Source organism: Cynara cardunculus (genome assembly GCF_001531365.2).
Source record: "Cynara cardunculus var. scolymus isolate 2C chromosome LG 15, CcrdV1, whole genome shotgun sequence".
NCBI classification, from domain to species: domain Eukaryota; kingdom Viridiplantae; phylum Streptophyta; class Magnoliopsida; order Asterales; family Asteraceae; genus Cynara; species Cynara cardunculus.
The window spans coordinates 21,185,790-21,212,301 of NC_037542.1; the positions used below are offsets into that span (position 1 = coordinate 21,185,790).

A 26,512-nucleotide genomic window follows, 5' to 3' on the forward strand; every position below is an offset into this window, starting at 1 on the left:
ATTTTCATCCCTTTTCGCATAGTACTCCCTTTGGGTTTCAAAGGGTAATTCAAGTGAGTTTTTTTTTCTTTGCTTTGCATACCAACTGCTTGATTTGGGTTCTCTGAGAGAAGCTACTTGTAGTAGTTGCTATTTAGCACTCACCACTGGTCAAGTGTCAACACCCTGGAGATCCCATTCACATCCCCATCTCCATTTGACTTTTATTCTTCTGGTTTGGAGGTAGGCTACTGTATCTTCTCTTTCATCTCCTCTTTTTAAATGTTTGCAAGCTTGGTTTTACTTCAATTATGTTTCTGTCTTCCTAATTTTGACTTTTAGTCCAACCTGCAATTCTCAAATGCATACATACAACCCATGTCAATATATGAAATCCCAAATGGGTCCTATAATAGAAAAAAGGATTATTTGTTATCCCCACTCTTGCTTTTGCTATCTTTTTGTGCCCAAAGTTTATGGCTGCAAAGCTATTCAATGAATTATTGTATTTCTAGTGTTAGATTCTTGATATTTAGGTGTAGGATTATGGGAAATTAACCACGATGGTACCATCAAGATTGAAATGTTGGATCATTATGATTATAATGTTGCTATGATTTGTTGTCATTTTTGAGTTTTGACTATGGGTAACAAAATCTTGATATTAAGATGAAGAAATCTGACACTTTATGATAGTAAATATGACATGCCGAGATGTTAACTGTTTCCACAGGGATGTGATGGTGAGAGTTGAGCTTTGAGAAGTCACTTCCTGCCAGTAAAAAATCTTACATTCCAACCAAGAATGTGTATTGCTGTTTATCTTTTTTGTGCACCATTTTTGTTTCTTCCTTTGTTGGCTACTGTTTTTAAACAGGAATTCTTCGGTGCTATGCTCCATGGGATATCGATAGACCGACTACTTTTCAAAATGCATTATTAAGTCTAAGTGGTTGGTTATAATCTAATATCACACACAATCACTTTCAACAACAAATTGTGTACAAGAATTGGTGAGGGCAATTGGGTTTCTGAGTAAGATCTTGAACTTAATTCTGCTGATCATGGTCTTCTTGTAGGTAAAATTCTTGTACTTTGAGTTGCTACCATTCCATTCTGATCATGGAGAACAGTGGATTCAATATGCCAATGGGTATGGCTGCAGAAAATTTCATCATTCCAGATGAAAACTATCCACCTGCAGCCATGGTTTCTTTTAATCAGAAAGCTTTTCTTGATCAAAACCACCATATCATGCCTGGATTTCCGATGCTTTCGATGATCCCAGGTGAACCCGTAAACGGTTCAGGGATTACGAACCCGACTGAACATTTAGGAAGTAATTTCCCTTCTATTGGCCATATGGATGTTCCCATTTCTGCTACAGCTCTTGCAGCCCTTCTTGCTTCAAGACATGGTCAACAAGAAAGCTTAAACTTCCCTCTTTTTGGTCAATCTCTTGAAGTTCCTAAAAGTGTTGTTCCAAATAATCATTTCCCCGATACACTGCCGTCGCTGTTTAATGCCGCTGAGAATTTCGGATACGATGGGACTATGGGTGATATGAGTAGGAAATGGGATTTCAACAAGTTCTTTATGCCTCCAACGGAACGAATGGGATTCGATACGCATCCAAACGGGTGGATATCGTCCGAAAACAACGCAAGTGTGAGCTCAGATGGTAACGAGTTATCATTGAGTCTTGCTACATGTTCTGGGATGAGCAATCTTTCGTTACATGGAAGACAGTTGGGGAGCACAGAACAAGCTAGTTCTTGCAACAGTAAGAGTTTCTCTTTGGGGTTCAATTCTAACTCGAATAGACCGATCCCGGTTTTGCAATGTTCATCTGGATCGAATACCTATCTTCATATAATGCAAGAAATCCTTTCGGAAATCGCAAGCTATTCCCTTGGAAACTTCGACCAGATGGGCTATAAGCAGATCGGTTCTGATGACTTCTCTGATGGAAATAACACATTCGAGGATCACATCAATCCCATTCTAAAATCACGAGGAGTCGAAATGAAAAAGAAACATTTGCTGGCCTTACTAGAAATGGTATGTGCTGATTCCAATAAAAACCCATATTTGTTCACTAAAAAGACTCTTAATAGTTTTCAACTCTTGGTGATTCAGGTCGATGAACGCTATAACCAGTGCTTAGACGAGATTCATACAGTGATATCGGCGTTCCATGCTGTAACAGAATTGAATCCTCAAATTCATGCCTGTTTTTCCCTTCATACGATTACTTTCTTTTACAAGAGTTTAAGGGAGAGGATAAGTAATCATATTCTTTCGATGGGAGCCGATTATAACACGATGGATCCAGGAGAAGAGGAGCTGTCGTCTTTTGTTCCGAAGCAATGGGCTCTTCAGCAGCTAAGAAGAAAAGATCATCAGCTATGGAGGCCCCAAAGAGGATTGCCAGAAAAATCGGTCTCTGTGTTACGTGCATGGATGTTTCAAAACTTTCTTCACCCGTAAGCTATTTACCCGTTGGATCTATGTTAATCGGTATCATCTAAGATTTATGATTGAATCCGAGTCGTGAATTCACTTGCAGGTACCCTAAGGATGCAGAGAAACAATTGTTGGCTGTAAAAAGTGGATTGACAAGGAGCCAGGTACATTTATTGTTCAGTCTATATCAAATATTCGTATTAGAAACCGAAACTGAGGCCGGCCCAGGGACAAGTCGAGTGGCGTTGGACTACCCGATTGAGTCTTTGACCGATTACTGTTGGAGTCCAACATTGGCTAGATACGGTCCTTATAACCTCTATATATATATATATATATATATATATTGGACGGTTTTTGAAAGCTCGAAAAGAGTACATTTGAAATACAAAAAGTAGAGTTGAAAGCAGTTGAAGGATCTAGTTTGATAATGTTTATGAACAGGTATCGAACTGGTTTATAAATGCGAGAGTTCGTCTGTGGAAGCCGATGATTGAGGAAATGTACTTAGAGATGAACAGAAGAAGTCGCGATGAAGAAACCGCTAGAAACTCGCAATATCACACTTGAAGAACTCGCAATTTTCAACTTCTGTATCTTTTGGTTTTATGGGAAAACTTCTGAACTTGAATCTTAAGTGTATATTATATAATAATAAATAATGATTTATTATATTGTAAAGTTATTTGAGCAAAAGGTTGATCACCAGGAACCCCGTCTGGCCCCACACAGATGCCGCCCCTAGGAAATACATGTGAAGAGACATTTCAGGACTGACTCAACGCCAGAGGCTAGCGGAAGGGTTCAAGCCCGTCTCCTGCCGGATTCAAACTTGAACCTGTTGTGTGTTTGAGCAAAGTCTCTACCCCGCCCCTTTGCTAGCTGAGCTACACGCCCGAGGGCATATTGTAAAGTTATTAATCTATTAACATTACTCGCTGCTACTTTCGGCTGCTCCACGACTATAACTAAAAGAATACTTCTGTTCAATTCTTGAATTGGAAGTTTAAAACTTGAATCCAACCAAAACAAAAACCCGAATATGTATGTGTATCACTTTAACCGGGTTACTCATAGATCTTAGCCCCTAAGGGTTCAAACCTCACCATACATCAGGAGGAGGATGTGTTAGTATTTGTCGTATTATACATACTTTAAAAAAGAAAATTTGTCGTAGATACACATAGGATAAGAAATCCTAATTCTTAGGTGGAGTGCCACCCATGGAAATCAAGGATTTCGTTGATAGGTTTATAATCGAGTCAGCAATCACTCTCGCACTTGATTTCATATAACCACCTGAGACACATAAATCACGATGTCTTTCATTTCCTTATCCGTTTCGTAAAAACAATATGTTACGAAAGAAAGTCGTTGAACCTGATGTCAGCATTACGAGTGGGATATTTTTATCACGAACAAACCTGAATACCTTCTCATCTCTAATGGTTACCCCATCAGGACTTATCTGTCAAACCAACATACCAACAATCAGTAACTTTTTCCCATTTCTAGTGGTCAAATAGAAAAACTTAGCATTACCCTCAATCTTCCTAACGGATCTCCATCTAAAATATCAGTTCCAGCATTGTAGATCACCAGTTCAGGATCAAATGCATGCTCTGCAACCTAACATTTCATTCCTAGAATCAAGGATACAGTTTAAGGAAACATCTAGGGAACACTCCAACATTTTGGAGTCGGATCATTCTATGCTTCAAAAAAACATGGTTATTTAACTAAATGACCTGCAGAAAAGTTTCTAGGCATTTTTGTGTAAAGAAATGACATTCTCAAACCTGTCAAAAGGGAACACTCCCAACAGTTTAGAGTCCTGTCATTCTATGCTTCAAGAAAACACGGGTTATTTCGCTAAATGACTTTCTGACAGGTTCCTAGGCATTCTTGTGTATGGAAATGGCATTCTCAAACTTGTAATAAAGTCATGGATTTAAAAAAAAAATCTGACAAAAGGTCTAAGCACCCAAGAAAACACCTACCTGAAGGGCTTCATCCAGCTTCACCAAGTACTCCTCCGTAGTGGTTCCACTCTGTTGACAACATACGAATATGTAAAGTTACGAATCTCACTCTCACCGACACAATATATTGAGCATTTAATGGATGAAGAGGCTCACTGGAACTTCAACTCTCTGATCAATATATCTCCTGGCCTCATAATCCTAAATAAGATAAACATAATGATTTAAAAGAATTTCTTTTGTTCAAAGCTCAAGTTATATATGATTTAGAACAAGGCAACTCACAAGTGGATAGATATATGGATTATACATATCGAGAATATAGACTCTTCCTACAAATAACCGGATACAATCAGTTGACTGAGTTGACCATGTATTGTATTATGGCAAGGATGGATAGGAAGCATACTATCATCTGAAAAATCCTTTTCATGACCGTTTCCTTGATGGGCATCGAGATCAATTATCATCACCCTGAATGTAGTTTGAATATGAAAGAGAATTAGCAATATGCCAAGTGAGTTAATAGAGGTGAACCAAGGTTTCATCCATTTATCAAGATTTTGTGAATACCTAGAAATGTTTAGACGGATAAAAGCATAGTGAATGCAAAGCGATATGTCAGCATAAGCACAAAATCCTCCTCCCCGATCTGCACTACAATGGTGGAAGCCACCGCCAACATTGATAGCACAACCTCGTTCTTTAGCAAGTTTAGCTGCTAGAATAGTTCCTCCCACCTAAATCAAAGTGCTGTCAGTGATACCCTACACTGCTAGCATCAATATGTAAAATGGAAAATATGAAATAAAGTTAAAAGAAGAAAATCGTGAAATCCAACATCATCACCTGTTTACGAAATGGGTAAAGGACCTTCTTCTGAACAAGGCAATTAGGGAATACTGCAACAGGAGGGACCTAAATTCATGAAAATGAAGAATAAATATCATATTCTTCCATAAAAACACGCACTAGGTCCAATTCCCACATTATTACAAAAGTTGCTCCTTCCATCTATGGAAAAACCCTCTCAAACAAAGACCTTCCCATACATTCATATGAATCTACATAGACAGCTTTATAGGAACAAACCAAACAGCCCCTAAGGCTCAATGGTTTGTGAAATATGAGAATATTGTAGAAAGATGGCCATCAGTGATAGTATCAACCCCACCTCTGTGATTATGGATACATTTAGACTGCTTTTGAGACTACGCAAATATGCTTCTGAATGCACCTGCCACGCACAATAATCATATTAAAGTTAATAATTTGCATGAACTTTCATGCTCATGGCTAACACAATAACAAGTAAAACTCGGACACGCAGCGAGAGACTATAGTATTCATTTGAAACAATTTGCATATTGAATTATTATCCCCTATGATTAAATAAGAAGGAAAAAGGGCAAAAAGATTATCTTCAATATTCCAAGGGATGCGACTAATACCACTAGAAGATCATCCTTGGTCGCTTCTAGAGGCTCAACTATACGAGTTTTGTCCAAAACGCCATTTGCAATGAGGAACTGGCAGATGCGACCCCATTTAGAAGAATCAAATGGATGCCTGCATTCATTAGATGGTACATGAATATAAATTTGGGAAAAACACTGGTCATTCTGTGACCACAATAAACAAGCAAATGTTTGCTCATTTACACATACCAAGATGTGGAAGTACCTCTACTACAGTTTCATTCCTGAAGTTCTTCCCCACCCCACAAGATCCTTAGAATTTTTCTTTTCTCCGGATGTGTCTCAAGAATTTCGTCATATTATTTTTGGGAACTTATTAAAGCTGAAATACTTATTTCCCATTCTAGTCTATATAAAGAAGTAGTCATGGTTCATTCTAGTCCACAAGATTTACTTCAAAATGAATGTAGAAAAGTTTGCAATGTCATTAAAGATATTTAAGCAAGTTTAAAATTACAATATATTAATTTGAATGTAGGTTGGTTGTGGTGTTTCTTTGTGGGATCGAGTCGGTATCATATATTTTCAAATACAAATATTATAATACCATATTTTAAAGAATCCAATTGAAATTCTATCTCAAAACCATTAGCATCCATGGATATCGACATTGATGAAATAGTTGATTTCGTTTTTTAGTTTTCCTGAAAGAGGAAAGTACCATCTCTATCAATTGGTGCATAGTAGTATATACACTTACAGTTTTTCAATTCCAAGAAAAGCAATATCGTAAGAAGTCGAATAGATTACTGGCGCCTGATTAATAGAGAAACGAAAAGTCAGAATTATCTAACGAATAACAGTTTTGGAAGTTCATTTGATGAAATTTAGAGAAGAAGACTAAACTTGAAGTATAATATGAAATAAACAAGGGAACACAATCACTCGATTACAAACCTTATAGAGAGGTACATCAAAATAGAGCTTGCTGGATAAAATTCGATTTTGTCGAAGTGCATCGGCGTCTTTGGTGGTGGTTTTTGCGCAATTTGATGACGAAGAAGGAGCAGAGGCTCCGGCGGTTGAAGGTGAAGTGGACATGGTCAGGATAGCGATAGGGGTTGTGAGAAACGGTGGATGTCGGCCTGCAGGAGTGCGACTGCCACCGGCAACGGCTGAGAGGCAGGTGGTTAGGAGAAAAACCAAGGTACAATCCCTTAAGCACACGGCACATCCGGGCACTATAGTCTGGGCCCGACAGTAAATTTGGTCCCTAATGCTAGCCGTTTCATTTTAACAAGATGTCCACGGTTGTTTATAAAAACGGGATATTTTAGATTTTGTTTATTTTTTATAAAAAAACTCTTATCATTTTCTTATGTCTGATTCGTTAAGAGATAATGTTATTTAGATTGTTTTTTTTTTCTTTTTTCAATTTTAGCACTTATATCTTATTTTTCTCTTATCTGATAAGAGGTAAAACATCTTATTTGTCTATTATTGTTCTTCAAATCCTCAAGAACGGTGTTTTAATTGATCATTTCTCTCAATCGATCCTTACCAAATTAATCCTCACCTATCTCAGTTAATTTTTTTATTAATAGGATGTAAATATGTAAAACACCATTAATAACATATTTTCGTTTAAATATAAATTTCGTAATGATGATAAACAAATATGTGAAAATATATAAATTTATTTATAAATTCAACACTACAATTTTTAATAGTAAAATAGACAATTTAAACAAATTCAGACGTTTATCAGTTTACAAAAACAAACAGTTATATTGATTCAGATTTCAGCATATCACCTCTTATATATATATCATAAGTGAAATAAAATTTTAGACTACATAAAAATTAAAAAATGGACCAAAATGGAGACATGTTAACAAACCATGATTGTCATTTTGTTTTTTAGAGAAGAAAATTGACATAATCTATGACAAAAGGTAATACAAAAAATATAAACAAGATATAGGGGTTTTTATTGGAATAATATTAATGCGTTTCAATTATCGAGCGGACTTGTACATATTCAAATCATCCCCTTTTGTTCTCAAATTAAAAAATATTTACAAAGACCAAAATTTATCCATTAATAAATTTGATGATGTGCTTAATTGATGTTATATATGTTTTTCGGTTATATAAAAAAGTTTGATTTGTGATTCATATTTCATCACCCACCCCGGTCAGCCATTGTTTTTTATATTTGGTTTCAGTTTATTACTGACGGTGGTAGCGGTGGAAATCGTCAAGCAGATGCATCTTTAAGGTGGATCAAAGAGTCATAAAGTCGTGTGATATATTTCAACCCAAATTTTATCGTTCCGATGGATTTTTAAAGTTCTTTTTTTCAAGTTGGGGGGCTTATTTAGTTTTGGATCATGTGAATCATATCATAGGGGGGGAATGTAAACAAGTACATAACCTGAGATGCCATCATTGGTAATGGTGTACGGAGTCGGAATTTATTCAGAAAAAAGCATATTCAAAGCCCAAAGCCAAAGAAAGCAGGCATGGCTTATTTGGTGGTTACAAACAACAAAAATGTACCTCAAGCTCCATACTTTGGGGCCTTCCAAAGTTTGAATGCAACTTCATGAACAAATCTATCAGCTGGGATTGTCAGGTTTCCACCATTCTGCATCAAAATCAATCATAACTTAATGTTTCAAAACAACCAATGCAACCCAATCAATTGAAATATTTATGAAAATGATGAGAGTTCATTTATTATGATTTGAATATTTATGAAAGATGTGACTAAGGTTTATTAATCATGATCAATACTTTATATTAGGAAACAATCTAAACTTTTATGAAATCACATATTCATCAAATTAAATGGACGGTTGAGATTGAGTTGTATTGGTTGTACAAATATAAAGGGTTGCATAATAACTCACCTCTCTCTCTATATATATATACTAGTTATGTATGTATATATATAGGGTCAGGTTCATGACAGAACCGTAAAAAAATGAAAACTAAATAACGCCCTAGTAATAATTCATCAGTACAATATTCATATGTGCATTAGTAATTTGTAATTGTAAGTAATTTTTCCAGCATGCACATGTGCATAGAAACCAGGAAACATTTTCAATTACTTGGATGTACATGTACATACCATACAAATGAACGGTTATTTCAGTGTTCCTTGGTTTTTCATTTTTTGGGGTTTTCCCATGAATCTCTCTTTCTTTGTCTCTCTCTCTATATATATATGCATCTATATATAAGGTGGTTTCGTCTACAAACCCAACCATTAGTACAAACAATACGAACCAATTTTAACCGTGCATCTAGTCTAATGAATAGCTGATTCAATGACTATCTCGATTGTTTCCTAATATAAAACGTTGATCATGATAACTGAACTCTGATAATCTACCATAACTATGCAAATCATAATAATTTAACTGTCACTATTTCTATAAATATCTCAATTAATTGGTTTCTATGGTTTGTACTAATTAGTGGGCTTGTAAAATATCTCCCCTCTCTCTCTCTATATATATATGTGTGTGTGTGTGCGTGTGTGTGCATGCAATTTGTAAGTAGCATATTTGACTTGAATTTTGTACCTTCAAGAAATCTTGAAAAGAGAAGGTTTCCACCGTATCCTTCCGAGTAACAGCATCTTGCCATTGAGCAATCATCATTGGGCAATAGTCTCTGATAAATAACACTTCAGTTAGTACACTCATCGACAAACTGAGTAAAACATTTCTATAGCATTTGCCTCTTTACCTTACATTACTCCTTGGATTGCTACCTTTCATTCTGTAGCTTTGACTCGGGAACAATGAAGCGAAATTCGAGTCCATGTTTCTATTTTTGTTTGACAAGCTAAAGATAGACTCATCATCTTTTGAAGTATCCCCAAAACTCAACACAACAGACAAGTGAAGCCGAGAACCTATCTCGGATTCAGGTTTCGCTTTGGATATTATCTCACCAACCAAAGAGTTAATATACTCCGTATATTTACCAACTTGACCTTCTTCACAAGCTCCAACGTGTACAAAAACCAAGTCAAATTGACTTGTATCTAACACTTTCTCTCCTTGAATTCCGAGCAGCTTCAGCAACTCCATGGCAACAAGATTGACGGGTGAATCAACAAGTGAAGAACTGTTGTTGATTAACTTATTTGACTGCAACACCGAAAGGCCAAGTTTGCCACCACAGGCTCTCAACCTTATGTTTTCTGTAATTAAAGCTGATCTAACACCCATAAACCTAAATTGATCAAAACCATCATCTATCTTAAGTAACCAAAGCTTTTCAATTCTAAAATCGATTCATTAGCCACTTCATATAGAAGTGTTATTATAATCTTACTTACCTCTCTGATATAGTTGGTGTTATGCACTTATCTTGAGACTCTCCACTCTGGAAATGTATAAACAGAACAAGGAAAGATGGCAAGAGTTAAAGTCAACCTTCCATATTTTCTACTACTTACTACGAGGCCGTTTATCCAACACTTACCGGGTAAGAGTTGTCACTCTCACTTACCGGGTAAGACTCTCGGTCCTTGTCATCGCTCTTACCGGGTAAGCGTTTAGGAAACGGCCCTTAAAACCATATTTTGAGAAAAGAAAATCTGACCAAAGTGGTATAATCTTCATAGGCATCAACTAAATTCAGAAATTCTCCGACTGTTGTACCATCAACATTTTCTGCAAAATGATGCCCAAGTACATCAGGAAATATGCTAAGTACCAAATAATAGATGATGAATTGCCAGCAACATGCTAAAATATATTCCAAAAGCTTCCATTTTTTAACACATGATCCAAAAACCCATTTCTCTTACACTCCCCTTTATCTCCTATAGCAATTTCAATCGAAGGTTAAATAGTCCTCGATATTTTATATTTATCAATAAAATCGATTAAAGTTCTTTGTCAGAAATAACTTCAACTAACAATGTTGGCGTGATACCCAAATCTATTAGTTATGGACATAATACTAAAATTATGCAAGGAATTAGGTTAGAGATACCTGTAGGAGGAAAGTGAGGGAGTGATAAGAAGCCACATACAGATTGAGCTGCTAATGAATGGAGATGAGTATGAGAAGGGTTGACGAATCGAGTCAATCCGTCACCGTATAACACCAAACCTCTGCTGGGTTTGTCAGCCATTCTCTATACAACAACCGAATTCTGGAGATGAAAAGGGGTTGCGTTGGTTCTCAGATGATTATTGGCTGGCTTATTTAGAAACTGAAACAATTCTTCCAATTCTGAGATGTAGCTTTTCCCTGAAGATCATTAAGCAGTCATAAGACAATCACACAAATTTCTGACAAGTTTGCCAAGAGATTTGCCATTCAAGAAATAGGGTTTATACCACTATATGTCTATACCTGTTAAGCTGTGGAGACTAGAAGAGATGGAAGTCAAAAAACAAACAACAAAGAAGGTGGTTTGCAGATGAAGAACACACACTGTTGTGAAAACCCATTTCAATGATTCAAGAGCCTTACAAAAAGTTCTATAAAAAACTTACAACTAAGCAAGCTTACGGGTGGTTTACCCATAATCGTTGGTAAACACTATCTAGAATAACAGGTTTATCTGAAGTAAGCAGCTATGTCTAAGCGTTGATTGGAAAAACAAGGTAACCAAATGTTCTGGATTTAATGTTGAATGACAAAAATTTACCATTATAACCTTCCATATGTTGAAGTATTGAATTGCATATGACCGTTTAGCAAATGTTCAGTACGAGTAAGTGTTCGATGACGACAAATTACAACATAATTTAAAATATATTCAGCCAAGAAAATATATTGAACTTTTCATTTGTCTTTGTTCATAAATTAAATTATGCATCTCTTGTAGTGTTTCCACTACATTCTTCTAAGAAAGTGTCTTCCAACTTCTTGTTTATTTACACCTATATCATGTAAACATGATTTGATAAACATTTTCGCCACATTTTTCCGGTTAATGCTAGGTTTCTTATGTTATAAAGATCCAACAAAATTTTCCATACCTAAGGATTAAGCAATATGTCATGAATGTTTAATAATTACAAAACATATGTTGTTCAATAAGTACATGAAATAATAAACATCACAAACGACAAGCCTTGCATGCAATAACAAGTGTTCTTTTGCAAACAGTATAAAATACATTGCTAGACTTTCACTAGATACTGAACCATGACCTGATCCAACAAAAATAAAACAAATCAAATTTTCTGTTATAATCAAGTACTCTCTATGATGGCAACAATATCAGACTAATCAGAGAGACACAATTTGAGTTTTAACTTTTAAGGCAGAAAGAAACATCAAATTACATAATCTCGGCAATTTTTTCTGGTAAAAACACATCTGCGAGTGGGGATTTGTTCTCTGCTAAGGGGGCAGTTCTGTTTTAGTAGATAATCGATCCTTAGGCTGGTCATTTCTACCTAGTTTCACATGACATTAAATACTATAAACTTCATTCTAAGTTTTTTAGTTAATTTTCTGGTTCACAATCCGAACACAGAATCTTGATCCGGCTTCACAAAAACAAGAATCCTACTATCCATGCCAACTAATTACACTGTAACACCATCCAATAATTAAACACTTCCTTAAATCTTTTCATGGGTCAAAGGGACTCCATTATACGGTCCCTAATCCCTATTGCCTTCCCCCAATTATTAGAAGATTGCGTATTTCTAAATTTAAAACATCCAAGTGTTTATTTAATTAATCATATATGAGAATATGGTTATAAAACTTAACTATTGAGAACAGTCCAGAGTATCTTACACCTGATGTTTTCAAATATTTACTATGTGTTTGTATGCTCTGAAGGGCATTTGTAGATGGTGACGGGTGAGGGTGTGCAGAAGGCAAACAAAAGTTGGAAGCCAAAACTCAGGTCAAAGGATGAGTATCGTTGTAAATGAAGGTAGAGACCTATCTGGACTTTCTCCATCAATGGCCTCACTTGATTTTTCGAGAATCACCAAAGAAGAAAGATGATACATTTGATCTTAAACGCTTTATGAGATCCTGTAACCAGAATTCTATTTTCCAGATTTTGTTGTTGTTGTTGTGGTCAGCAGTTTCTTTTGACCCCTCTATGTCGTGTTGTAGTTTGTATTATACATGAGTCCTCTATGATCCCATTTACTAGGTCTTAGTTCTATCCTGGTAATTTAGTAACGTTATTAATTCATATGAAAAACAATATATTCCAATTCATATTAATAAAAGTCAACTGTTCTTAAAAGTTACCCTGGGGAAACCTCTTCATAATTTCTATTAGGTTTCATTTTTTAGCTGAACCCATTTATAAGAGCTTATTGATGATGATGATGATGAATTGATTGATTTGTTGGTAATACATGATATCTGACCATATTAAAGCCTTTGGTATTGTTGTATATTGTAAAAAATGTTACATTTGCTTTAATTTGGTTGTATAATTTGGTGCCACTTAACTTAATTTTAGATTTGCTGTTTAACTTGGTTGTTTCAGTTGGGCTTACAACAACCTGTTGCCATTGATGCAAGTCATGATCTTCTTGAATTAGAGGTGATCCAATTCCAATGCTAACAAGTTTGACACTTAAATTTATTCGTGAACCTAAACAAGTTAAATATACATTTATAATTTATTATAATCCTCTTTTAATTATTTTTTAGATTTGCTTTTGTTTCTATGTATATCGATAATGGGTTAGGATTTTAGTTCACTCATAATTTTCGAAGCTCATTTGGTTATTTACTTTGATGTTTGTTTTGTTAAAGCTCAAATCTATCAAGATCGACGAAGGAAAATAGACAAGTCAGGCATTTTTACAAACACTTGACATGCATAAGGAAATAACTCTAAAAAGCAGTGATAATAGGCTTACATCTTTCACCAACAAGAACATAGTAGGCAAAACACAAAGACAACCGTGTAAGCAAAAACATCAACAAAATCAAAATCCCAGGTTATATAGAAAGAAAAAAACAAAGAGAGCAGTGAAATTTGTAGAACCGAAACATATAACTTGTATTCACAGCATATAAATCAAAAGCAAAACTCAAACAATACAAAATCATTGCTCATCAAATAAAGCAACCCAGACAGACAAACAAAATTGCAACGTTCATACCTTAGATCGCATATGGAGGGGAGGGATGCGGTGATGGCGATAGAAATAGAGTCGAAGCAAGATGAGTATAGAGGAACCCAAGGGTAAATCGGGAACAAGATATGATGATTACAAAGTAAGCGTACAACTTGTTAAAGTGGAATTTTTAGTAATAAATCGTAGTAATCTATTCATTTAATGAAAACTAATTAAAATAAAACCACAATTTTCTAATTAAAAATTTTCTTTGATAAAAATATATTTGGTATGATTAATGTAAGATTTAGATAGTCATGTATTAAAAAAATTTCCTCAATAAAAAAAATAATTATATTTTAAAAATTAAACATTATAAGATATTATTAAATTAAATTATCATATAATTATGAATAAGCTACAACAATATAACCATAAATAAAATATTTTAAATGAATAAATTTTAAAAATTAATTTTAGAGTAAATCCTTTTGATCCCTATAATTTTTCTTTATTCCTTCATACGGTTGGTGACAGTATTAACCCCATATAACTTGAGTGTTCTAAAATTGAAAGGTTATAGAATTATCGGTATATTAGTCCAAAATTTGGGCATACCACAATATAATCCACTGTTATTGTTAAGTTTCTAGAAGAAGATTTCAAACGTTAGTCAGGCAAAACAGTACTCAACAAGTTTACTGTAATTTTAAAATTAAAATCAAACACAAGAATCACAAATACCTTTTTCAGCAATCAAATTACATTTGATATCTGTGGATGTGTTTGCAAGTTGTAGAAAATGAATAAAAGTAGAGACAGACCACAAAGTGTTTTACAATTTGGAAGCTGCAATGCAAATGCTCCCTTTTATGACCTCCCCACCAAAAACCCTACTTTTCTTTTTCTTTCTTTGTTAACAATTTATAGACAATAATATTATTATATCAACGAACATAGTTGGTAGTCACAAACTGCATCCATCTGGTTTGGCTGTGCTTCTTCCCCCGACTTTGGGCGTCGACCAACACTTCCCAATCCACCACGCTTTTGTGACCTTTTGAAACAAGCTTTATCTCCTCCCTGCCTATAGATACATACAACACCCTCTCCATATCCCTTTTTCTATTGTTGGTTTATACAAGTTTCTACCCGTTCCACTGAAAGACGCCCAAGAGTTTTGAGTCGGGCAATGATCTCTCTGAATGATGGTCGGGACTGTGGCTCGCTGCACAGAAAATAAACACATGTCAACCTACCTAAAACAATGCTAGAGCAAAAAGCTACTTCTTGCTACAATGCACTTGTACAAGTATAATTGACTAATTAAGTTTCATACATGCTTTCCCGTTTGTTGACATGTGTAAATCATACCACAGTTAGAGCTTGGTTGGTTTGCAGGATTTGATGGGGATTTGGAATTGGATTCCTAAAAGGAAGTCCGGAATTGAGATGCTAGGATTTCAATGAAATCCCACAAGCATTGGACTTGGAAATCCAATCCCATACTTTATAGGATTTGATTGTAATAATGTTTTATAATATGTTAAAAACATTCATTTTGTAATAATAAGTTAATAGAAGGCAATTAAACTATTTTATAATTTGTTTTTATAAACTATGTATAAAGAAGGGAATTCAATTCCATTCCAAATCCTACAAACCAAAGATTCCAAATCCTTCCAATTCCCGATCCCTCCACAAAATCCAAATCTCTCGATTATTACCATCATGATCAACTGAATTACAGCATCCTTCCTTCTATTTTGGTATTAGGACCTATGGTTCTACCTGGCACATAATGCTTAAACTGCTTTATTATCATGATTTATTCAACTTATCTAACTCAAAAAATACAAAGTGGACTTCATACTTCTAAAAGAAGCAACATTTTGACTACTCTTTATATCATAATTCTATCAATAATGATGTCCTTAACTAATGCAGTGACAAAACTTACATGCAATGCAAGTGCTCTCCAATGAGTTAATAATAAAATAACAAGTAAAAATAATTTAATCATAAGAGCAGCGACTTACGGATGCCAACAATCAGTTATGATTCTTGAAACCGCAGGATCAACAGTTTCTGGAATGTCAAGGTGTCTGTATTGAAAACCAACAGCACCAACAACCTGCATTGAATTCATCTCTGTCCAGGGTATACGCAAAGTTGCTAATTCCCATAAAATCACACCAAAGCTATATACATCGCACCTGCATAATCAGCCCATCTGTTCTCTTAGCTGGATTAAAACTCGCTTCAGATATGAAACTTTGAGCATTCATAGATGCTCTTGTTATTCCATCGACAGATGCATTCAACGTGTACTTATGTGTACATTTCAAATAAGAGTCCACTTACTTCTCATTAGATGGTTCATTCCTCAATACTTCTGGTGCCATCCACTCAGGCTGCAATACAATGGGAGCCATTAATATTTAATACATGGATGCAATAACTTCACAACTCAAATAAACAACTCCAGCACCCCACACTCACCCCCAATAGCACTACGAAATATCCACAGGAGTGAGATGGGGGCATAGAAAAAGAATGACATATAGAAAAAGGCGAAGGATCATGTGAGAAAGAAAGTTATGGTGAGAAGCATAAAAAGAGATCTGAACCCTTGATCGCTTTTAATCTCATGGCCACCCATGAATTGCGCTTTAGAAGGGAATTGATCCGGTGCATCTCGGGGCACCTCATTGGTGTAGACATTTAACTAGGATTGATCCAAGGGTGGAGATTTCTTCTTACGCTTCTCACCATAACTTCCCTTCTCACCGGAACTCAATCCATAGAAAAAATGATATATATATATATATATATAAACAGTGAAACAGGCTAGTGGAACACCCTACACAGCACACAAGTCCCACTGAATAGACCTACAGGGGAGGTTGTGTGTTAAGAGGCTCTTCCAAAAGCATTACTTTTTTAGAGGACCCAAGAAACCACGAACAGACTGAAGCTTTGCCACCCGTCCATCAACACACCGATGGAAACTCACTGCATGATACACAAGTGTGAGATTCAAGCTAAGAACCTCCAGGTTATCATGAGCATGTTCCAAAAAGTGGTCCTCCAAAAGCATTATTGACCACATCGGTGCACCTCTCTCTCTCTCTCTATTTATTATCTATCTATATATATGATAAGGGAGTAGAACGGACTGAGAGGAGCAATTCGGATAGTTAAAATAAATGACACTTCAGTAAGAACATACAGTTCCAGCAGCAGATTTTGAAGACAAAAAAGTGTGGTGCTTCATGCGAGACATCCCAAAATCACATACCTGCATACATAAGCAAGATATTTCAATGCCATAGGGTGATCAAAACATAACAAGTTCAATGTTTATGGATGTACCAATAGATGCACATGAGCATGGCATTAGTATGGTATTAACTTTTTAACAGGTGCAACAGGATCAAGAATATACTCAAGTTATGTAAATATTAAAACATTAACAACCTAATGTTTATCATACTATAAACAAAAGTACAAACCTTAACAACCCAATTTTTATCAACAAGAAGATTTGGAGTCTTCAAATCCCGATGCACAATAATCGGATTGCTAGTGTGCAAATAATTCATTCCCTTGGCCTACAAGCATTTCATAAAATTACAAACATACAAAACATATAGATAAGTGGGAATCATTCTGAACATTTACCACATCAAGAGCCATACGCATTCGCCTCTTTTCATCAAGTTGGACCTTTGGACGGTGCAACAGCTTATATAAGCTACCCCTGGAAAACATAAATCAAACAGAAAACAAGACAACATGAGAAATAATTCAGCCACTCCAGATTGTTAAACTAGAATCCAGTATTTTATGTATGAAGCTCATGTATCATTAGGAAGTCCATCATCATGTATTTATGTTAGGTTCTTTCACCCATCCTGGATGCATAATATCATCATAATGCAGCAAGACAAAGAGCAATCCAAGTCTTCAAGGAGAAGAAGAAGTGAGATATGATTAATGTAAAATAAACAAATAAATTCAAATAAGGAGAGATCTAATCAGGAACTCCTATATAACTAAGCATCCTTACTATTAAAAAGCAAGGTTACAATTTTTTTATATCAAGGGAAAGATTAATTGTGTTTTGGAGGTCTTGTTCCCACATAGAAAAATGTTGTTCCAAAAAGACAGGCGAGGACTCTGATTTGATGTTTAAACCAATCATGGTATTCCTATACAGGATGCATGAAAAAGTTTAGAACTCAGGAAACATGTGTCAAACCCATTTCCATCCCAAATGGGTTCCAGCAAGTTGATATTCCCAGCTTTCATGCAAAGCAATAATGAGTTTTGAGAGCTCAACACCCTCCCCCCCCCCCCAAAAAAAAGGTAAAATTTGTTATATATATGGGGATATGGGATGTGAGATATCACACACGATGAATTGGTGCTTGAGGAAGCTGAGAAAGAAAAGAACACAAAACACCTTGTAGCCCCATTCAATCCATCCTACTCGTTCCATACAATAAGTGTTCCCCATTTTCTTCCACAATCACTATTCGTTGTGTGTGATCGACCAAATCGTTTTTATCCTAGAGATATCAAATAGATAAGTAACTAAAGGATGTCAACAAACATTGAAAAGCAAGATCCATTAATACTCTAAAGAAAGAAAATCATATTATAAACATAAAAAAACAAACTCCACCTTGGTAGAAATTCCGTCAGTATGGAAAGATTTGGTGGACGAGTGACTGCTCCCATGAAAAGAACAACATTAGGATGTCTCAACCTCAACATGATCTCAACCTACAAAAACAGACAGCCAGACGCTATGTCTAATACTTGTATTGAAGAAGCTATTCATCTGCAATAAATGACACAAGTTAGAAGTTCTAACACTCACTTCGCCTTTAAACTGAGTTAGTGCATCGCCTGAGATATCTTGGTTCATAAACTTCTTCACAGCCACATCCTGTCAGCAAATACCATCATATCACTTTGAAGTAACTAACCAGCCTAGCAGTTGGAAGAAATCTTAATAAATTTAGACAATTTATGTTCTCAAATAACAATCGAAATCAAATTAGCATTTAGGGCCAAAGATGCAGCCACTTGAACCAAGACCATTACATTCTTAGCTCGAGCAAAGATGAAAACTTTAAACAATTAAACAGAAAATCGTCTTCTAAAACACTACAGTTGTAGAAACTCGCAACAAAACTTGCATGTCAAATATAGTATTAATAAAATAGCAACTGATTTGGAAGCAACTTACAGTTCCGTTCCATTCTGAACGATAAACCTCGCCATAAGAACCTGGAAAAAAAAGAGAATAATATAAGATTGTTACTCTAAATAAGATCTCATCACTCTGAACGCATAAACTTGCAATACGAACACTGAATAGAAAGGAAAAGACGCAAAGAACCAACCAAATATCAAGTCAGTTTTCTAGATGATGCATCATAACAGGAAAAAAAAACTGATTGCCACCATGTAAGTTGACATTATGTCAACATTACTAATTCATATATACAAATGAAATGTTTTACACCTTGTTTTCATAATTAGCATGAGTATTTTTCAATTTTATCAACATATTTCATGTAAAACCGAGTTAAGTTGCTAAAGGTGAACAAGAAGAAACTCAAGTCACATATCAGGCAACCATAGCAAAATGTTGAGATCCAAAAGCTTCTTCACATGCTCACATTCAGCATTCATGGGAATCCCAGCAACTTCTAACAGAAGCATTAACTCTTTGTAAAACAAAATATATTTTGTTATTAACTTCAGCATTATATACACTTGGCACAACGCCAATCATAATTCTGTCATGATGATAATACATATAAATTGCCCAACAGTTAAGTTATTCTGCAGCTTGTGTTTTTCCTTCCTTTATTCAAACTAGAAGGGTACTCGCGCAATGCAACGAGATATATCTAGATTTTAATTTTTCATTTAATTCATTTTCTCTGTTAATATAATACAGTTTTACATGGTTTTAGAAAACGATAATATTTTTATTTTTAAACGAAATATAAACTTGAAAAAAATGTATCGATATAAGTATTAAATCAACTATTTAAAAGTTCTCCCGTTTTCTGTGTAATTTCTTTAATTCAATTTTTTATTATAAATTTAATTTAGATTTAATAACAAATAATATATTATTATTTAATAATATAATTTTTATAAGAATGATAATTAAGTATTCTGTTAAAACTCAATGATTATCCTAATTATATTTTATTCTTTTATATTTAAAATGAGATGTTTATTATGTAGTTGATTATGTTTATTTGAAGTTAGTTATACGAATTCAAAAATAAAGTCTTAATAAATTGTACTTACGCACAATTCACTTGTACTATTGAATTTTAAGTAATATGCATCAATAAACAGTACAATTTGTTTTTAAGAGTTTTTGTTAAATGCTTTATAATATAGTATAGATTAACAAGGTCAGATCCATCTTTATGACCAAATACAATGGTTCCTATTTCCTAACTTCCCTATTGCTCAGACAAGCTAACTCTTTTTCCCTTGCTATAAGCTGGAGAAAAACTGGATGTGGAATATTCCTAACTGCTAGAGCCTTCCAGCATATATGAACAGAGTAATTTTAATCAAACACATGTTCCGAAGAACTAAAAGAAGACATTCAATAAATCACACTTAAGCTACAGATGTCTTCTGTGAACAGTAAAAACTAAAATATATACCAAGGATATAAAAAATATTAACATTGAAACACCAGAACTTGAAAGGCATCATTCTATCATCATCTTCTTGAAGCACACCCGTTGACAAAGATAACACAAATCCAAACCATATTTCAGTTTTGGTGGTTCTTTAGTCAGATTTTAGCATAAAATAAAAATAGCAAAGAAAAAAGAAAACAACTAATGTACATCAAAACAGCCAAAAAGAAGGAAATAAAAAAGAGTGGCATGGTATCAGAAACGGCAAACTAATCAAAAAAACACATCAAAATTTTCGAATAAATAAAAAAATAGGTCTTTTGCAAACATAGCCAGTCTTATTTCACTGGCATGGTACATTAGAAGATCAGATATCCTAGCATACATTTTACACATAACAGAACATCCAGCCTGGGACCAAAGAAGAGTTTGAAAACCCACAAGTTCAGTTCGGCATCGGTTTTCACATTTATCCAGAACAGCCTCATGCAAATTCATTGTTAATGAAGTACTTTGTGTTGCTAACAAATAAAAATTGTCACATGGAAAACTGATACAAGTGTATCTTACCTATACCAATGCGTTCTCCAATCTGAAGATTCTCCCACCGAATTTCCCACTCAACCGCAGTTAGGCTAATCCCCTCCTTGTGAGTTCTATAAGCTGTAGGATGGCATATAGTGGATGCCTCCGTCAATTTCATATCTAACATTTCAATTTCATCATTATCTTTATCAACCTTTCCCGCTTTATTTATTGCACACGGTTCATAAACAACGCCTTCTCCATCTTTCCTTTCCAGTGGCTTCACTGAAGAGAAAACAAAGATTCATAACCATGCTTCACATCTAGGGTGCTTCGAATCATTATAGAAGTATCGGCAAAAACCTTACCAACCGAGTTATCAATCAGAACCTCCTCACTAGTACCATCATGAACAAGTATAAAACTATGGCTCTCACTTGTAGATTCAGAAAGTAAACTGTATCCAAGATTGTTTTTACTGGATCTTATTTCTTGTTCTGCTTGTGACCCAGACATTATAGTATTTGGGTTTTCATAATGAACATTGCTAGCCTCAACTCCAGTAAGAGGTGGAAGACGCTCCTCGTTATAAGGCATGATTAAAGCTGGAACATGCTGAGAGCCAACATTCAACATGTCGGCATCTAACAAATGAATTGTTTCACATACTTGTCCTTCTCCTTCCTGGTTATTTACATTTAAATGTGACACAGATGATGTTCCGCCACTGTTTAACAGAAGTGCATGGAGCTTTTGAGCAAATTCTGGGTTTTTTGCAGCACTTATGACACAGTTAGACACATCTTTAATCTGCAACTTCTGCGCCGGGGATGTTTTCCCACCAGCACCTGATGGACCTTCATGTGACCTGCCAAGGGATGGAAGAAGCTCGCCAAAATCATACTCAAACCTCTTAGTTTGATTTCTCTTCCGCACCTTTCCATCCTGAGCTTTCGATCGTAAGCTTGCAACAGGAACCACTTCAGGACTTGGAGTCCCAATTTTGGCAACGTTGCCAGGTTGAGGTGCAGACACTAAATCCGTGTCTACTTCAATCAGCGGAGATTGATGCTCAAAACTCTCAGCACCTCTGGCAATACTCCTCATATCTAGTCCAAAACTGGGAAGATTACAGCTTTGCACCTCAGCAGGGATTAGGGTGCCTGGAGCACCCATGAGATCAATTATGTATTCACTGCATCAATGAAACCAGATCCTATCTCATCAACTTTTTCTACGACGTGGCTATGTGATATGACTTCTAAGACTACAAGAACTGATAGTAACAATGTTAGCTGGAAAGATGCTGGAGTTTCCAAGAGTTTATCTATAGGATCATTTTAGAACATCATGTTGTGTGTGATATACCAGCACATAGAATGTTGAGCTGCTTAGCTCACTTGAATAGGGAAAGAACATCTTGAATCACCACCCACAGATGATCAGTGTTGGTGAATGCATTTTTCTAATGGTAACTTCAATGGTAAAGAAGCACATATCAGAGTTGCATATAGAGATGAGAAACACAACAGACATGTGCATGATTGGTATAGCACAAACATATGTGTGCGTATACAAGCAAAAAAAACACTTGAACACACATACATATGTATACAACCATACAAATTTGTGGACCAGCCACTTAAAAAAATATGGACACCATACCTTCCATCATCAATCTTGATCAAGTTCACAGCCCCATCATCAGTGCCAGTATAGTAGCTCCCTTTGACCAGGCTACATGGAAGGTTGATCTTATCAGCGAGTACCTACCATTGAATGAATAGCTGACAATGTGCTCATAGAGAATGAAAATGATAGGAATTAAAGAGAGGATGACACAATGCTAAAGTTATGCCTTGTGAAGGAAAATGTTGGGGTTTGTGTTTTGAGATGAGTTTTAAAAGATTTTGACATTTTATCTACGAACTGTTGAGAAAACTGATACACTAAAGTTCAAGTACATAATATGAAGTCTCATGGGTGATATTATGTTCTATGTTCAATTATTAACTTTGAATTTTAAAGTCAAACAGCGATCCATATGCCACTAAAACTAAAGAACGCCCTCTTTTGATTCAAAGCATGATGATAGTACAAATGAGGTGTTGTGAAGTTACATAGAAACATGTCCAACTATTATGCACTAGCCAAACAACTAAGTAGATACATATGCATCCATACTCATTCAAAGCCTGAAACTCCGGGTATACTATGAAAGACCTATGAGTATATGTATCAATAACATTCCATTGCATGAGGATGCTGCCAAATTCAGATCACGAAACAGTAGAGACAGATAATGAATTGTCACAGGACAGACAGCTCAACTATTTTGATTACGCAGCCAAACAAACCATTTGTATAGGCAAAGAAGAAAAGCAAGGAAAGTGAAAAGGAACGTAAATTAAATACAATGGACCAGAAAGCATAAAAATATAAAAATAAATATTCACCTTCAAGCAATATAAAGAAAGTACAGTCACACGACCTTTGCACATACCAAATTAAAAGATAAAATTCTAAATAAAAGAGGCAAAAACTCGATACCTTAAAGAGCAAGGCCCTGTGGCGGGAAAGTCCAACATCAAGACAACCAAGAGGAAGAATGATAGTGTTCATGGAATTCCGCAACTCGTAACTTCTGAGAGTCCACCTTCTCAACATTTCATCTGCATCACTAACAGGACCACCCATTTGATCAACAACAATATTAGCAGTCCTCTGAATTAACCTACTCATAACCTGCCTTGTCCCAGCAGCCTGGAATTCCAGTGATATATTAGAAACTCTTTCCTCAAGGTACCGCAACTCCTTATCAACCACTCGGTTAACTAAAATTACTTCATAGTCAACGTTATCTGAAACAGCTATTGCTTGAAGATCCACCAACAATGGCATCTTCCCTTGAGTGATTGAATTTGAAGTAATCCCATATACATCATAAAACCCATCCATCACTTTCTCATCATAATTTACAACATTATTGCTCTGCACAAACCAAAATCTCTCAATCAATTACAAGCTTGTCTTTAAATAGCATGTTGCCATCAGAAGCATAGAAGTAACCTTACATAGGATAGTAAACACTAACAAGTGATAAAATTACATTATTTAACTAAATTTCACCCAAAAAAAAGCCACACGCCAGCAATAACTTTAGTGAATGTGCTTCTATAGCATGTGCCAAGAATGTTATGGATGCTTGATCGCACATACTGATTGGAGTGATGGAAAAGAAAGAGATGGACTATGAAGTTCTATATAGCCAGGCTATTCACTAACACTATGTGAGTTAAGGCTGAAATAAGAGCACTTAGATTTGTAAAATATTTATTTAAATTCAAATCCAAATGTCTAGAAACCAAAGAAGATGATAACCATTTGTCATTGCTCCATTAACTAATAAAGTTTACAGTTAATTGTGGCTTATATTAAGGAAACCTTGTTATAAAACCCTAATATTGTTTCGAAGTAAACTTGAGTGCTACTTAGGCGTAACCGATTCTATGTTGGAAATCCATCCTTTCAATCTTCTAAATTTGTGTCGTTTCACATATGAAGTTATTGCCCTCTCGAGCAAGAGGTGCATCTTCCACTATTTAGAAAAAACAAAGTCAATCTAATTACAGGATCCTTTATGTCACTGAGGCCAGTACGATCCTAGGCTTATTAATGTTTAACACCGCACTTGGGTCAAATTTAGGGTTGAAGTGAATCGAACATCCAATTATATACAGAATGGGATTTGATTGAAGTGACCTTACACAACCATCAAAATTAAGACCTAAAAATATGAATGCATTACCCAATATCGGAGTGAAAGATATTCAACGAACGACTCCGAAGGCGAACAGCCCAGACTTCTTTGCTTAGCGGCCTTAATTTGTGCGGTTTCGGCGTCGGGTTGACCCGTCTGGGCCGATCCCGATGAGACACTAATCGCAAGAGCAAGCTGCATCTGAAATTCTTCTTCGAAGAAATTAGAATCAACGGTGGATGAGTTTGAGTTGTCACTGACGTTCTCAACGGCAGAAGATAAAACGGCTGCGGTTCCATCGATTATCGGTAAGATAGATGGAGAAGAAGATGAGGGTGATGATGAGTGAAGCGTCGTCGTTGCCGGAGGCCGTGATGACGTGTCGGCAGCGGCCAGTCGATGGTTGTTATCGTTGCAACTACCACCGATATGAAGCTTTCGCAACAGGTGCTTCATCTTTGACATCGTCGTGGATCGATCGCATCAAATTTCGCACTCTCGCACGCGCACACAATCGTTCGTTCTCTCTCTAGAATTCCCCTTCCGACTCTCTCTCTCTCTCTCTCTCTCTCTCTCTCCCGGCAGAAAGGAAGGTTCTCTTGACCTACGCTCACTTCTTCTACGGGTTGTACCCGCTTGAAAAAAAAAATTAAGTCGTAATTATTACTTTTTCGCGGACCATTATATTATTTCGCTTTGCGTGCCATTAGTTTGTATTAATTTTTTACTTAAACGTTAATAGGATTTACACTTAACTTATTAGATGGTTTATATATGGAGGTGGATTATTATGTAATTCTTTATATTTTTACAATTCTTACAATCAAATCAGGAGCGTTCATTTGATCATCAGCGTTTATCATTTGTTTGGTTGTAACTACACTTAATTAAAAAATGAATGGTGGATAGGTGGGTTGCATCAGTTGTATAATCTAGACGGGTTGTATTTGAACGTTTCTCTATATATGTAATCAAAATTATCCAATTTAATTTTGTTATTTCGGATTTCTATGGTTTGTCAAACATTTAATAAAAAAATAGAGAAATTAGTAGAAATAGTCGTTTCTCTCTCCAATTTTCAATAATTTCATTAAATCTGTAATTGGCACCTCCTCAATTTGTGGATTGGTCAAAATGTTAAAAAAATATATGAATCAGTTCTGCAAGTGTATAGACCAAATCTTTAAATTAAATAAAGGTCCCTAAGTTTGTCATATCTGTCACTTGCGGAAGTGTTTGGACCAATTTACACATTTGGTCCCTACACTTGTGAATCTGGTTCAAAAATTAGGGTTAAAACCAAATAAATATTTGTTGTTTTCTCGATGTTTTTGCGTAGAAATTCCGCAATTATAGTCCTATTTAAACCGGCGAGACTCGCATTCCCGTTGGTAGCATAATGCTTTTTTACACTTTGACCTATTCATGAATTGAGGAGGTGCCACTTGCGAACCTAGTACATTTTTGAAATATTATGATAGATTTGCTAGAAGATGAATCCAAAGTCTTAAAATGGCTATTTTAATTAATTTCTCTAAAAAGTGTATCATGTGATCTATTATTTGTCAAACGCTCGACATAAACATTTTATATTGTCATGTCA

General features: G+C 35.4%; 4 protein-coding genes across 8 annotated transcripts; 1 reads left to right on the forward strand and 3 right to left on the reverse strand.

The window, feature by feature from the left end:
- The first annotated feature begins 1,049 nt into the window (after positions 1 to 1,049).
- On the forward strand, positions 1,050 to 3,064 carry LOC112528082 (homeobox protein ATH1). Its single transcript, XM_025138995.1, has 4 exons — positions 1,050 to 2,040; positions 2,119 to 2,465; positions 2,549 to 2,609; positions 2,890 to 3,064. The coding sequence occupies exons 1-4, from the start codon at positions 1,102 to 1,104 to the stop codon at positions 3,013 to 3,015; spliced, it is 1,473 nt and encodes a 490-aa protein (XP_024994763.1). The 5' UTR covers positions 1,050 to 1,101; the 3' UTR covers positions 3,016 to 3,064.
- Positions 3,065 to 3,439: 375 nt separating this feature from the next.
- Positions 3,440 to 7,173, reverse strand: LOC112527732 (histone deacetylase 2). Its single transcript, XM_025138514.1, has 13 exons — positions 6,803 to 7,173; positions 6,606 to 6,661; positions 5,879 to 5,996; positions 5,602 to 5,664; positions 5,277 to 5,345; positions 5,001 to 5,167; positions 4,837 to 4,901; positions 4,713 to 4,759; positions 4,584 to 4,628; positions 4,446 to 4,496; positions 3,988 to 4,074; positions 3,826 to 3,913; positions 3,440 to 3,744 (listed from the first exon to the last, which is right to left on the reverse strand). Exons 1-13 carry the CDS (start codon positions 6,944 to 6,946, stop codon positions 3,644 to 3,646), a joined length of 1,101 nt encoding a protein of 366 aa, XP_024994282.1. The 5' UTR covers positions 6,947 to 7,173; the 3' UTR covers positions 3,440 to 3,643.
- Positions 7,174 to 8,256: 1,083 nt separating this feature from the next.
- On the reverse strand, positions 8,257 to 14,096 carry LOC112528297. 2 transcript variants are annotated; one of them, XM_025139298.1, is made up of 7 exons: positions 13,978 to 14,096; positions 10,868 to 11,128; positions 10,472 to 10,542; positions 10,206 to 10,252; positions 9,608 to 10,084; positions 9,442 to 9,532; positions 8,257 to 8,495 (listed from the first exon to the last, which is right to left on the reverse strand). In XM_025139298.1, the coding sequence occupies exons 2-7, from the start codon at positions 11,007 to 11,009 to the stop codon at positions 8,409 to 8,411; spliced, it is 915 nt and encodes a 304-aa protein (XP_024995066.1). In that variant the 5' UTR covers positions 11,010 to 11,128; positions 13,978 to 14,096; the 3' UTR covers positions 8,257 to 8,408. The 2 variants fall into 2 exon arrangements, with proteins under 2 accessions (XP_024995066.1, XP_024995065.1); XM_025139297.1 differs by having other exon boundaries at positions 9,608 to 10,099; positions 13,978 to 14,093.
- Positions 14,097 to 14,658: 562 nt separating this feature from the next.
- LOC112527383 (serine/threonine-protein kinase EDR1-like) lies at positions 14,659 to 25,519 on the reverse strand. 4 transcript variants are annotated; one of them, XM_025137995.1, is made up of 15 exons: positions 24,958 to 25,471; positions 23,994 to 24,140; positions 23,700 to 23,912; positions 22,815 to 22,918; positions 21,518 to 22,344; positions 21,195 to 21,434; positions 19,193 to 19,233; positions 18,821 to 18,889; positions 18,623 to 18,723; positions 17,617 to 17,695; positions 17,448 to 17,546; positions 17,165 to 17,233; positions 16,297 to 16,346; positions 15,972 to 16,148; positions 14,659 to 15,160 (listed from the first exon to the last, which is right to left on the reverse strand). In XM_025137995.1, the coding sequence occupies exons 1-15, from the start codon at positions 25,372 to 25,374 to the stop codon at positions 15,058 to 15,060; spliced, it is 2,736 nt and encodes a 911-aa protein (XP_024993763.1). In that variant the 5' UTR covers positions 25,375 to 25,471; the 3' UTR covers positions 14,659 to 15,057. The 4 variants fall into 4 exon arrangements, with proteins under 4 accessions (XP_024993763.1, XP_024993761.1, XP_024993760.1 ...); XM_025137993.1 differs by having other exon boundaries at positions 17,620 to 17,695; positions 23,700 to 24,140; positions 24,958 to 25,519; XM_025137992.1 differs by having other exon boundaries at positions 23,700 to 24,140; positions 24,958 to 25,519.
- Positions 25,520 to 26,512: the final 993 nt, after the last annotated feature.